General features: G+C 42.7%; 1 protein-coding gene across 1 annotated transcript in view; it reads right to left on the bottom strand.

The window, feature by feature from the left end:
* Window positions 1–13,766, bottom strand: part of nell2a (neural EGFL like 2a) — a gene marked incomplete at its 5' end in the record, with an annotated part of 149,703 nt that overhangs the window by 41,886 nt on the left and 94,051 nt on the right. The window contains 2 exon segments of the mRNA XM_084335273.1: window positions 8,042–8,137; window positions 9,129–9,251. Of these exon segments, the coding sequence (XP_084191399.1) occupies window positions 8,042–8,137; window positions 9,129–9,251 (219 nt within the window).

Raw genomic sequence — 13,766 nt, 5'->3', positions numbered from 1 at the left:
CTCTTTGGGTCAAACGCCAACCTAAATAAATCCCTGGGCTTTAAAATTAGAGCAGGTGATAGCATTATTGCGGATAAAGAGGAGGTCACCTATCTGGGCTTTATTTTAAACAACAAACTTTCTAACAAACACCACTTTTCTAACATGGCGCCAAAAGTGAATACGACAGTTAATCAAAAAAACTAAATTTTATTTAGGATTTCCTCTTTTATAAATAAGAAGGCTTTGAGGACCCTCATTCAATGTCACTTTTACTACGCTTGCACTTCATGGTACAGTAACATCTTCAAACAAATGAAGACAAAGCTCCAGACCTCCCAAAATAAACTTGTGAGACTCCTGCACAACATTCACTCTAGGACTCATCTAACGCCAGCTCACTTTAACAGTCTGGGATGGCTCAGGGTTGAGGAAAGGGTACACCAGCTTAAAATGCTTCTGGTAGGAGATATCCACAAATACGCCACAAGAGGGAGCCCCACAGACCTGGTCCCTCCGAAAGAAAGGGACATGCATGGGGAAAGACGCATTTTTTACTCTGCTACTGTGATGTGGAATGCCCTGCCAACATTCCTAAAACTCCTGAACTCCCCTCTCGGATTTAAATCCGCCCTAAAATCATGGCTCAGCAGCAACTCAAATTGGTCTTAATTTGGTTTTAATTGAATCTCTTTTATCATGAGTTGCTTTTAAGTGTTTGCGGTTTTTTAAATGTCTTTTAACATTAGTTGACTGTATGCGTTTTCAGATTAGGTGTTTTGTACTTGCATTTAGGGTGTCCTGTCTGTGTACATCGTGTTTATGTGCCTTTTTATGTTCTATGTAAATGAGCCTAGTCGAAATCTGCTCGGTATCCACAAAGGCCGGCGCCAATTGCACCGACCAGTTAATACGCACCTACCGTCTTCACAGACATGGTGGTAAATAAGGGCAAATCCCTAAGCGCTATAAAGAGGCATCATGCCAGCGTCACTGCCAGCATCACAGGTGATCATGGCAGCAGTAATTGTTGCCAGACGCAGGCATCATAATGCCAGGCGTGACCGTGAAAGAATATTTCGAAAGAGAATATCACTCTGGATGAAAACCAAGGATGATATTGAGCCAGCCACCCAGAGATCCCATGCAATCGTATTTATTATTTAAATATAGTTATTTATCCTCTTAAGCCCGGAGCCCTATTTTCTGAAAATCCGCCTAAAATACATACCTAAGTAAATGGAAAATGTCTCCACTTCTACAAGGTCCATTTGCATGTTCTTGGTATCTAGGGACATCTATGGACCTCAGTGAATGTATTCCCAATGTCAGAAATAGTGTCTATTACTAGGCTTGCTTAAATTGTGATGAAACAAAGGAGAATATGAATTATGATTTTTCTTTGCATCTTTGACAGTGAATAACACCATGCTAAAAATGACCAGACATAAAAAGACTACGTGTACAAAGAATCTAAGGAAATGAATAAAGGGAAGAATAAAGGGTTAAACAGAAGGTTTTGTACAGTACTGAATTCTGCCATCCGGACCCATGCAATTTGAAATATTATTATAGAATATAGAATATAAGGCCTATAAATTACCTTATTATAGCGATGTTGCACATCTATGGTTCAGGCCAAATCTACGCGTTCCAATGACAGAGTTCAATTTGGATTTAGTATCACCAGGCGTGCATGAAGAACCGAGAATGAAATCTACTGTAAATACAGTCAGCTTTTTATTTTTGCGACAGGTCCACCATTTTGAATCAGTTTGTAACGCCGATTGTTGCTAAATGTTCACAGAAGGGAGACACACTAACTGCGCTCCAAATGATGCCAATAACTTTCAGTTTTGTGGTATATAATCCAGAGAAATATGATAAATAAAAAAGAATAATCAGGAAGACATTTGATTCCAGAAAGCTGGAGTACCCTAGGACAGGGGTTCTCAACCTTTCTGCTGCCAAGGCACCCCTGTGTTCAATAAAATATTCCAGGGCACCCCTACATACGATAAAGACTTTTCCGGTCCTGTCTTTTTTGCTACAATGAAACCGGGAAACACATTTGTGTGTATATGCAGGCTATATACTGCATTATTAACAGGTGTTTCAGGTCTAAATGGCTTAGTACTGTTGACATTACACTGCTTGTAGTAGTAAATCAAATAGCATATTTCTTTAAATAAAATGACAGAAAATTATCACTAAAGTGCTATCTGTTGCAGCTGCACACTTTTCCATAAAAATAGCATATTTCGATAAGTGTGACCATTTCTCAAACTGAAAATCATGTATTTTTTTTTAAATACAGAAAAGGATCACTAAAGTGCTATCTGTTGCAGCTGCACTGTTCTCCATAAAAATTGCATATTTGGATAAGTTTGACCATTTCTCAAACAGAAAATCATGTATTTTTTTTAAATACAGAAAAGGATCACCAAGTTACCATTTCTCAAAAAATATAAATAAATACAGTGGACATTTCTAGCTCAATGCGAGGTCTGCTGCTGCTGGCTAATAATACGGTCAATACGCGGGGATATCTTTGACAAGGCAACACGCATGTCATCCTCAAGGCTCAACTTGGCCCTATATTTTGTTTTCAGAGCTGTCATGGATGAAAAGCCAGCTTCACACAGATATGTGGTGCTGAATAGTATCAACACCTTAACTGCTGCATCATGAGATACTTGGTACTCAGCACCACACTCTGAAACTAGCTCTCCAGGTGTTATCAGATGAGATTTCAATTAGTTCTTCCAAGAGTTTGGATGGAGATGTGTCAGGAAGCTTTGTCTCAATGTTGTCTGTAAAGTTTTTTTTTATCCAGAGTAACTTGGTGATCCTTTTCTGTGTTTTATTAACACCAAGTTTCATAATGATTTTCAGATTTTGAGAAATGGTCAAACTTATCCAAATATGGTATTTTCATGGAAAACAGTGCAGCTGCAACAGATAGCACTTTAGTGATAATTTTCTGTAATCCAAAAAGAATTTAAGAAAAAAAAGAAAAAAAATATATATATTATTATTTTTTTAAATCTCAAGGCACCCTGTTGAGAACCGCTGCCCTAGGAGATGTAGTTCTTCGGCTCATTGAAAGCCCTGTCTTTTCTTCATCATAATGACTACAGCAAAATGGCCACTCGGATTTATTTCCGGTCGAAATTCGCAATATTTTTTATGCAATTCCTAAACTCATATTTCATTAACACATTGACCGCCAATAACGTTGTACGACGGGTTTGCTGGTCATGCGAATTCTGCCAAGCCACGGCGTACAGCGTTATTGAGATCATATTTAATTTTTTCGCCATGGTATTCATAATTCCGCCACCCAGACTCTGCTGAGACAGTGGGACTCTGCACAACCGTGCAACGCTTCAATACCGCCGCCTGGTGGATGATCGGGCAAGTTACAACCGGAAATGGATCTCTGGTGATCTCGGTGCATCTGGGAAATCCGTCCGGCAGTCACATATTGTTGCAAGACTCTAGACACACATCCGTGTATATGGATCGCTGCCATAACTCAATAATCGATATGATTTGGGCGTTTATTGCGCCATACAAACCGGAAATGGATCTAGTCGATCAACGTCAAATAAGTGGGATATTTTTCCTCCAGTCTCATCAGCGAACAGTAAGAGGACAGTAACGTTACTTTCAGCTTGATTGTTTATTCTTTTCAATGCAAACCGCTCTGATCAATATATCACCCATACTACATAAAGCATTTACTGACGATCACGGAATTATAAACGACCCCCCCCCCCCCCCTTTCATCCGCGCATGATGAGTCATAACGTTTAGGATCGTATTCAGTTGGATTTTTTAATATAGCGTGTATCGCGAATAAATTGCAATCGATAATCTATATTATGCGTTTAGGCCTATAACTAGCGTTCTAGGAATTACTGCAGAAAACGATAAAAACATACTTATATTCTAGACGGTATTTTCGTATGAATCTATGAATGAAAAAGTAAAACGTTCCTACATCCTGAACGATAGATAATCGATGTTGAATGGGCCATAGTAATGTCAATTTAGCAATACAATTTAAAAAGTTATAGCCCTGCAAAGAAGGTGAACATCTCCATAGGCTTAGACTGGTGGCAGTGATCATACATTGATGGCAAGAAGCGTGGCAGTAAATGTGTTAATAACACTTTAACCTATTGGTAAACAAACGTATTGCTGAAAATATACACTATGACTGCTGTTGTGACATGGTTAGGATGTTTACTGTTGGATACATCTGAGAAAAACAACTAACATTATGTCATACAGTCTAGAGAGAATTATTTATGACGTGATGTCATATGCGGTCCGGTACCGGCCGCACGGGTGGATGAGGTTAACGTAGTCGGCTTTCCCAATGTTGTCGGCATTATTGATTGATTGATTTTGATTTAGCATCATGATGTAACTTTTATTTGCTACTTATTTTATCATTAGGGCTGGGACTTTATCGCATTAATTTCGATTAATTAACTACAGAAAGAATTAAAAGTTAAAATAAATTATGCATTTAATCACATGATGATTTTTCTTTATTGTGTAAGGATGTTACCTTTCAAAGGAGACCAGACTCATGCATGTGCTATAAGTATAAAGTATAATACATCGCAAATAACTTTTTTTCTTAGTCTGGTTTGTTCATAAAAAAATTAAATAAGAGAAATTGAGATCAATCAAGAGTCCTTTTTTCCAATGGTCAACTGTTCTGGAATGTACTTGAAAGTACTGCGTTTTACTTTTACCTCGAAAGTGCTTGAGTTTACAAAAGGGCTATATATATTATTCCTAAAATTGCTGCACTTTGTTAAAAATTGCATTGATCTGTTGGTCTGTGTAGTAGCTAATACAGGATTTTGCTGCTTAAACGTATATGTATAATGTATATTCATTGATTCACTCGTATACCAAAATTCATTTGAATTGAAAATTTTTGCTTTTCGCATCAAATATTGATGTGATTAAAATGTGATTAATTTAGATTAATTAACTATAAAGTATTGAATTAATTCGACAACTGTACAAGCAAAACTGTACATTGGAATATTGACAACCATACTTGGTAATTTACTGTACATTGGAGGGGGTTGGGTTAGGACATTTACATGGGCCAGTTTAGAATTGCAGTCTCCCGTAGGTGTTTTTGAAAGTGGGTAGTGATTCACATTCCTTTACAGCTTTGGGTAGGGCCTTCCACATTGATGTGGCATAATTGCGAAACGTGTTTAGTCCCTTGTTTGAGCCTTAGTGAATAGCTCGCAAAGACAGAGCAGAATCTGTGTGCAAACCCTGCGCAGTTAAGGGTGCAATTCCCACCCTGCAATCCATTCTTAGTGGATCCCGCCCTGAGAGTTAAGTGAGATGGAGAGGAAGAGTGTGAGACAGAGGAAGAGAGAGAGAGATACAAAATACACAGCAGCAGTAGTAGCAGCTGTGGTGACAAACTTCTCGTCGCTTGAGGTGAGAGATCTGTTGTGTGTGTGCGTATGTGTGTGTGTCTGTGTATGTTTGTTGGTGGGTGTGCCTCCCCGGTTTGAATTCTAATCAACCTTGATGATGAGTAGTTGGGAGAGAGTCTGAAAATAGTATGAAAATAGACTGAGCCCTGAGCCTCCAATCACTGCTGTTACCCCCCCCTCTCCCCCTCTTCTCCTTCTGTGATTAGGAACAAGACGTCTGCACTCCGCAGCCAAATTGTTTGTTTGCAAGCAATTGGATTTCAGGCACTAAACAGTTCCATTAAATGGTAAGAAAAAGAACATCAGAGCATTAGATTTTGACTGACTATTGCTAGATTTGTCCTCCGAATGATTTGAGAATGCTCTCTATTCCCCCTTGTGGGGTGAAGAGAGGGAGAGATAGAGAACGGGGGAGAGGGAGAGAGAGAGGATGGGTCTAAAACACTAGAGAAGGTAATGAAATGTGTGATTGGCTGAACCGGGTCCTCAGAATAAAAAAATTAATTAAAAAAATTAAAATAGTTAGGTGTGTTAACACACAAACACACCCTCCTTAGCACCATCATAGAACAGCACCTTTAGGAAATTCACATCTCCCTCTCTCCCTCTCTCTCTAACACACACACACACACACACACACACACACACACACACACACACACACACACACACACACACACACACACACACACACACACACACACACACACACACACACACACACACACACACACACACACACACACACACACACACACACACACACACACACACACACACACACACACACACACACACACACACACACACACACACACACACACACACACACACACACACACACACACACACACACACACACACACACACACACACACACACACACACACACACACACACACACACACACACACACACACACACACACACACACACACACACACACACACACACACACTCTCTCTCACTCTCTCTTCCCTGCACCACCCCAGAGCAGCACCTTGAGGAAATTAATTTACTTTAAGATGGGCAGTAAAAAGGACGCCTCGTAAAAAAAGAAGAAAAAAAAGCTCCTTTATGTGCAATCAATATCTGAAACCAATGACTAGGCAGAGAGCCTCTGTTTCCTGGCCGTCTGCCTCCGACACGAGCAGAGACATCGAGCAAACAGCCACGACTTGACTTAGCCGGCTCTGTTGTGTCCTGAAGGACACTCCTCTGAATAATAATAATAATGCAGGACCTGTTGCTGAAGGTTGCAATACGAGCAATGTTTACGTAGTATAGATTAGTTATTATTAGTAACCGCTGTCAAACGCCACCGTCAAGACTGGCTACACCAGAATGTGTACCTTCGGCAGCCTGCCCACACCGCAGAGAGAGGAACGTGTTGGGAGTGAGACGGAATACTGAACAGAGAAGAAATCCATGGCTGTTATCAGACAAAGTCAATGTCTCAACACATTCATGCATGGGAGCAGCTTGTGATGTGTGCCTTTGATATGACAGGCGCTGACAGATAGGCTTAACACTCGGCTAAGCTATCACACTACCTATCATACCTGTGTAGAGTACACTGGGGGGGGGGGGGCTGGGGGTTGTGCCATTGTGATTTGGACGGGGGATAAAGCATGTGAGGAGGTCTGCCACGCTGATTAATATGGGCTGTGATACGGAGTAATTCCCAGACCGCTGCAACTGCAGTTCATATCCTCCATTGGGCCATTGGAACAGGTACAAGCTCATTATTCACCATGGACCATGCACATTCACACTCTCACACACACACACGCACGCACACACACACACACACACACACACACACTCACGCATGCACACACACACACACACACACACAAAAGTACATAGATAGCACATACACACAACGCACAGACGGCGCAAAACGTCTACAGCAGCTGGCGAGGGCTGCAAACAACTTCTCAATAATTTTCACGTCAGCTATTTTGGTGGGGGTCAAAGTGAAGACTGTGTGTTTTCATATACACAGAGATAACTCAAGCACAGACGTTAGTACCCTTGTGAGCTTTTCACTACCGTAACTCCACTCGCCAATGTTCTTTGTTGTCCTTCTTTGGGACACAGACGCCACACTTGTTTATTTGCCTTTGTACTGTGCTCCTATATCCCCAGGAGCAGGAGTTTTGTTGCAAATTCCCTCCCTGGTCGTGGGGAGTGTGTAGACTACCACATGCCTCCTCCGATATGTGTGGAGTTACCAGCCGCGGAGGTTCACTCTATCTCCCCCAGATCCCCTGGTCTCCTCTCCTCTCCTTTGCCTCCTCCTCCCCTCTCCTCAGTCTCACAGCACTTCATCTCCTCCTCCTCCCCGGGTCTCTGCAGTGGTAGAGCTGGCCTTTGTCTCTACCCAGATGCCCCACAGACGCACATTTGGATGATTTGGGGGGGGGGCGGCACTTAACGTAACAAAATCTCACACAACACTACTTTTCATTCAAGTTAATTCATTCAAATGCCCCTCCCCCCATGAGTTATTTCAAGGAGATGATGGCAGTGAAAGAGACGAAGGAAGGAGACAAACTGAGAGGAACTCTTACCTGTCTCACATCTCTTCCCAGTAAATCCTTGCTGGCAGATGCAGGTGTTGGGCGAGACACAGGTTCCCCCGTTCTGGCACAGTCCGTCACACATAGCTGGAGGTAGAACCGGAGGGGGAAGAATCATTACTCAACGCAGATTAACGAGCGCTAACTATTTAATTAGACCGGCAGCAGCATATGTATTTGCATACAGAATAAGAGCTAATTTGGCGACGTGATTCATTATAGCCCCTCGCCACATTTTCTCAGTGATGAATCCATTTCGCTGAGGTTAATTCAAGAGTGGTCATTACTCGTCGATGGATTGTTGGTTAATGTGTCCCCGGAATACAGAGGGGGGGGGGGGGTCAGAAGTTCACGCCATGGAGACAGTGATGTTTCTGCAGGGATCACGCTCCGTTTAATAAAAGTAATGAATCGGATCGGTACTCGGTATTCAGCAGAGCGGTTATCGGCTCATCCCTACTGCCTGCTGAGAGGCAAATCACAACGAGTTTGCCTAGAGGGAAGCGAAGCCATAGACCACTGCACTTCCGCGTTACATTGAGCTCATGGAGGAGAGAGTGGGGGGAGAAAATGTATGAATGTGGATGAGAGCCTTGACATTAAGTGGTTGTAGCTATGGCTGTGGCGGTGCTGGAGACATGATCCAATAGGCTTTTATATGCCTGCGTCTCCTGAACACAGAGAGACCCATCCCAAGACGATAGGCGCTTTCTCTGCCGAGCTATAGTCGCGCATGCAGAGTTCGGGAGTAGGTGCGGAAAAGTGACTGTAGCTTGGCCAAGAAAGTGCAGATCGACTTGACTTAATGTCTAGGCTCTCATCCACATTCATTCATTTTCTCCCCCCGCTCTCTCTCCCATTATTTCAGAATACCGGAAGTTTTGCGGTGGTCTATAGTAGCTAACTGTGATCCTTAAACAACTACCATTATATTAGGAATTCTGTTTCTGAATGAGCTCAATTACGCTGGGTTGTAATAAAATAAAAGTAACGGACAGCGATTACTCTCCATACAGTCCTCTGGCTGCTCCCTAAACGCTGGTGGCGGTGTGGGTGCAGCAGACACGGCGGTGCTCACCTTTACAGAGAGTTCCGTTGCCAGTGTAGCCAGGCTTACAGGAGCAGCTGTGGCCCCCCACCATGTTGAAACACAGGGCGTTCTGGTCACAGTTGTGCAGTCCACTCATGCACTCATCGTGTTCTAGAGACAAAAGAAGACACAGTCCATTAGAGCTACACCGACTGTCCCTGTACTTCAATTCAGCCTCTATCAGAGCTCAGTGAAAGGTCAACCAGTGTCTGACAGCGGACATTAAGAGAAAGAGGACATTATTATGAGAAATGGGCTTTGCCTAGTTTTGGTATGGATTTGACGGTCTGAAGTGCTACGTAGGTGCTGGGGGAAAGCTGTTTAGAATTCACAGGGGAGACACAAACAACACATTTGCGTTAATTAATAATTGAGCTGTGATTGATTTTTTTGGGGGGAGCTAGGAACACGGCCTACCTTTATAATAAAACACAAGATACTTGTGCCCTAATAATAAGGATAAGCACTCAATGAAGAAACCCAATCCCCTTACCAAACATCTACTATGTCAAATAAAAAGGTCATGTGTGTGTGAGTGTGTGTGTGTGTGTGTGTGTGTGTGTGTGTGTGTGTGTGTGTGTGTGTGTGTGTGTGTGTGTGTGTGTGTGTGTGTGTGTGTGTGTGTGTGTGTGTGTGTGTCGCAATCTTTGGAAACTTAAAAACTTGTTATTTGCGTATTATTAATTTGATTGAAATTACGTAGTTATGGTTAGATTTATATATTGGGGGGGGGGGATATCATATTTTTCATATGATCAAAAAGTGGTGGAGCAAGAGCATACCTTTGCTCCCCCATGTTCAATAGTGGGAGAGCAGATGCTCCGAATGCTCTTATGGCCAGGTGTCTATGTAGATAGGCAGCGAGAGCCAGCATATCACCAGGGTTATCAAGTGGGCACCTCCCCTCACTGGTGTTTCGTCAAGTTAGGCCCACTACACAAAGGCTGAACAGTTAGTTCCAGTGTCCCAGAACCACCCCCCTCCATGCCAGCTCCCACTTTTGATATCCACATGCCAAACCCCCCTATGTTATCCTAGGTAAAAAATAAAACAATTCCTGATACCAATATCACATATGATATTGGTATTAATATTGTTTACTTTGGCCCCCCGCTGGGATTATTTCTCCTCGAACAAATCCACTGACTTCTGATGTTCTTCTGACATCTCATTTACCGCTTTTCACACAGTCTGCCCACGAATCCACTACTCTCCCAATGACGATAAAGTTGATGCTACAAATCCTCTGCATCCTACTTCCACCGGACAAACCCTAGCTATCCATCCTCGCTGTTCAGTTTCTGCTGCCAAGTCTGCATATCTACGTTTTTGCTTTAGTACGCCTCCTCCACTGAATCCTCCCAAGGCACGGTAATTTCTATAAAATAAACTAACCGCTGACTACAAGACTATAATACTAGGTCAGGCCTCAGGTTAGTGCAGTGAGAATGCTGTTCATCGACTACAGCTCAGCATTCAATACCATAGTCCCCTCCAAACTCATAGCCAAGCTCAGGGACCTGGGCTTGAACTATGACCTCTGCCAGTAGGTCTTGGACTTCCTGACGGGCAGAGCCCAGGTGGTGAGAGCAGGCAACTGCACCTCCTCATCCATCACTCTCAACATAGGGGCCCCCCAGGGCTGTGTTCTGAGTCTGCTCCTCTACTCCCTGTACACACATGACTGTGTGGCACAGCGGAACAACAACACAATCATCAAATTTGCTGACGACACAGTAGTGGTGGGCCTGATCTCTGCAAACGACGAGAGGGCCTACCTGGAGGAGGTCAAGGTTCTAGCGGGATGGTGTCAAGAGAACAGCCTCTCCCTGAACGTCAGCAAAACAAAGGAGATGATTGTGGACTTTAGGAGGTCGGGGGTCAGGGACCACAGCCCCCTCAGCACCGACAGGGCACCGGTTGAGAGAGTGAACAGTTTTAAGTACCTCGGAGTCCACATATCCGAGGACTTGACATGGACCACACACATTGACAGTGTTGTGAAGAAGGCACGGCAACGCCTCTACTTCCTTAAGAACTTCTACTCATGCACAATAGAGAGCATCCTGACTGGCAATATCACCTCCTGGTTTGGGAATAGCACCGCACAAGACCGTAGAAGACTACAGAGAGTGGCCCGTTCAGCCGAACGCACAATTGGAGGGGGGCTTCCCACTCTCCAGGGCATTTACAAAAAGCAGTGCATGGGCAAGGCTAAGAGAATTATCAAAGACTCCAGCCACCCAAACAACTGCCTCTTTGAACTGCTGCGGTCAGGCAAGCAATACCGGAGTCTCATGGCAAGCACAGAAAGACTCAGAAGAAGCTTCTATCCCCAGGCCATCAGGATGCTCAACGAAGAATAACACTATGTAACAACCATCAAATGCACTCACAGCACACACATCCACACGCACACACTCACTTTAAACAAACAACTCACTGCAGCACCCACTTTAACCACTTTAGAACACCTAAGCACACTTTATATTTATTGGTAAAGAATTTGCACTACAACTAGGGATGTCCGATATTATCGGCCTACCGATATTATCGGCCGATATCGGCATTAAAATGTGATATCGGAAAATATCGGTATCAGTTTTCAAACAAATTAAAATGTTTTTTTTTTTTACATTTCTATAACCTTTATTTACCCAGGCAAGCAAGTAAGAACAAATTCAGATTTTTATTTATTGTCAAAAGTATGCATAATGTTGTGTTAATTCCACAACAAGAGATATGTAATGTTAATTACCTGAAATTATTCAATTTTTTGGGGGGGGGAAACCCTGCATATATCGGTATCGGTTGATATCGGTATCGGAAATTAAGAGTTGGACAATATCGGTATATCGGTATCGGTAAAAAAGCCAATATCGAGCATCCCTAACTACAACCCATACCTCATTACACCTTACTGTAAATTGTACCTAAATTGTACCTCATCCCACTTCTGCTTTGCACTGTATAGTATATTGTATGGTAACTCAGTTACTTCTACTCTACATTGAGCATTGTATATATGTATACTGAACACTTTTGTCTACGTACTTGACTTCTATTTTATACTTATCTATTTTTGCCTAAGCACAGTCTCTGGAGCGTAACAGAAAGAAGCTTTTGTATAAAAGTATTCTGTACTTCTGTATGACAACTAATAAAGAAACTTGAACTTGAAACTTGAAACTTACTTACTATCTCTTGTGGAACAACAAACAACCTAATGTACTGCGCAATTGGTCTTTCTGGAGAGGAAATAATAATAATTATAATTAATAATAATAATAGATTCAAGGAAGTCATATCAAATTGTTATCGACGTCATTATTGTAGTGCAGAATATTAAGAGGATGCGCAGTTTCTCTAACTCCAGACTCAACATCTTGAGTCCTAAAACAAGTCCTTTCAATTGGTTTTCCTGTATTTCCTTGTGTGATTGAACCATATCAGCGGTGGAAAACCCTCCCACCCACCAGGGGGCTAGAAGAAAGTGAAGCCTCAAAGAAGTTTGGAGTCCGGTCCCTCTGCCGCGGAGCTGAACAGGCATTTTAATATGCCTGTGAACACAGATCTTTATCGCTCTGAAAGAGACAAAGGGATAGGAATACTCCCTAGCCTATTCCCTTTTTAGGGAGCTTCACATGAATATTGCTTTCTGATAAGTAGTTGCTTACCAAGCACTTCTTCATGCTGATGCTCCGAAAAAGAAAAATCTTTCTGCACTCGTTTCAACCTTCGCAGTTCTTCCAAAACCGCATTTAAATGAAAGCCAGTCTCGAGTCACGACCCCCCCAAAATCAGCAAAAGCAGAAAACAAAGACAAAATGTCAACTTTTGTCAACTTTTGAACGCCTCTTGCGCAAATATTTTTGAAATACTGCCTTTTTTTTCTTCCACTGGGAGACAACGTTGTAAAGATTTGGCCACTGAAATGACACGTAATAGTTCTACCAAATCCCACAATGAAGGTTAAAACTGAAAAGCTAAAAAGCAATACGACTTAACTGCTAATCTCAGGGCAACAGTTTGGCTGCTCCTGGCAGTTTTAGTGGATTTCTGGGCCACACAGTGCCTTGGCAGGGGACAGAAATAAATAAATTTCTCTCAGCTGCTCTCACACATTTGTTCACATATAAAGCGGCTCTCAGGAGTCACCGGCTATAAAATATATCAGTGCCCGGTGTCTGCTAATTAAAAGCGGGCTATTCCACAGATGTTTTGGGTGTTATTAAACACGTACTATCGTGCAAACTCAACAACGACGCGTGGAAGACAGTGAGGCGAGGATGTGAATCGAAATGATCCATCATCCTGTTTCCCCGCCATCATCCTATCCATTATATCTCTCCACCAGAACGTGGATTCATCCAGATTGAAAGTGACATTGTGGCAAGCTCCTCCGTCAAGGATATGATGTGTGTGTGTGTGTGTGTGTGTGTGTGTGTGTGTGTGTGTGTGTGTGTGTGTGTGTGTGTGTGTGTGCGTGTGTACGTGTGTGTGTGTGTGTGTGTGTGTGTGTGTGTGTGTGTGTGTGTGTGTGTGTGTGTGTGTGTGTGTGTGTGTGTGTGTGTGTGTGTGTGTGTGTGCGCATGTGTGTGTGTGTTGGATTGAAGGGCACTGATT

Source organism: Notolepis coatsorum (genome assembly GCF_963971535.1).
Source record: "Notolepis coatsorum genome assembly, chromosome: 18".
In the NCBI taxonomy this organism is placed as follows: Eukaryota; Metazoa; Chordata; class Actinopteri; order Aulopiformes; family Paralepididae; genus Notolepis; species Notolepis coatsorum.
This window is presented reverse-complemented; position numbering and strand designations above follow the sequence as displayed.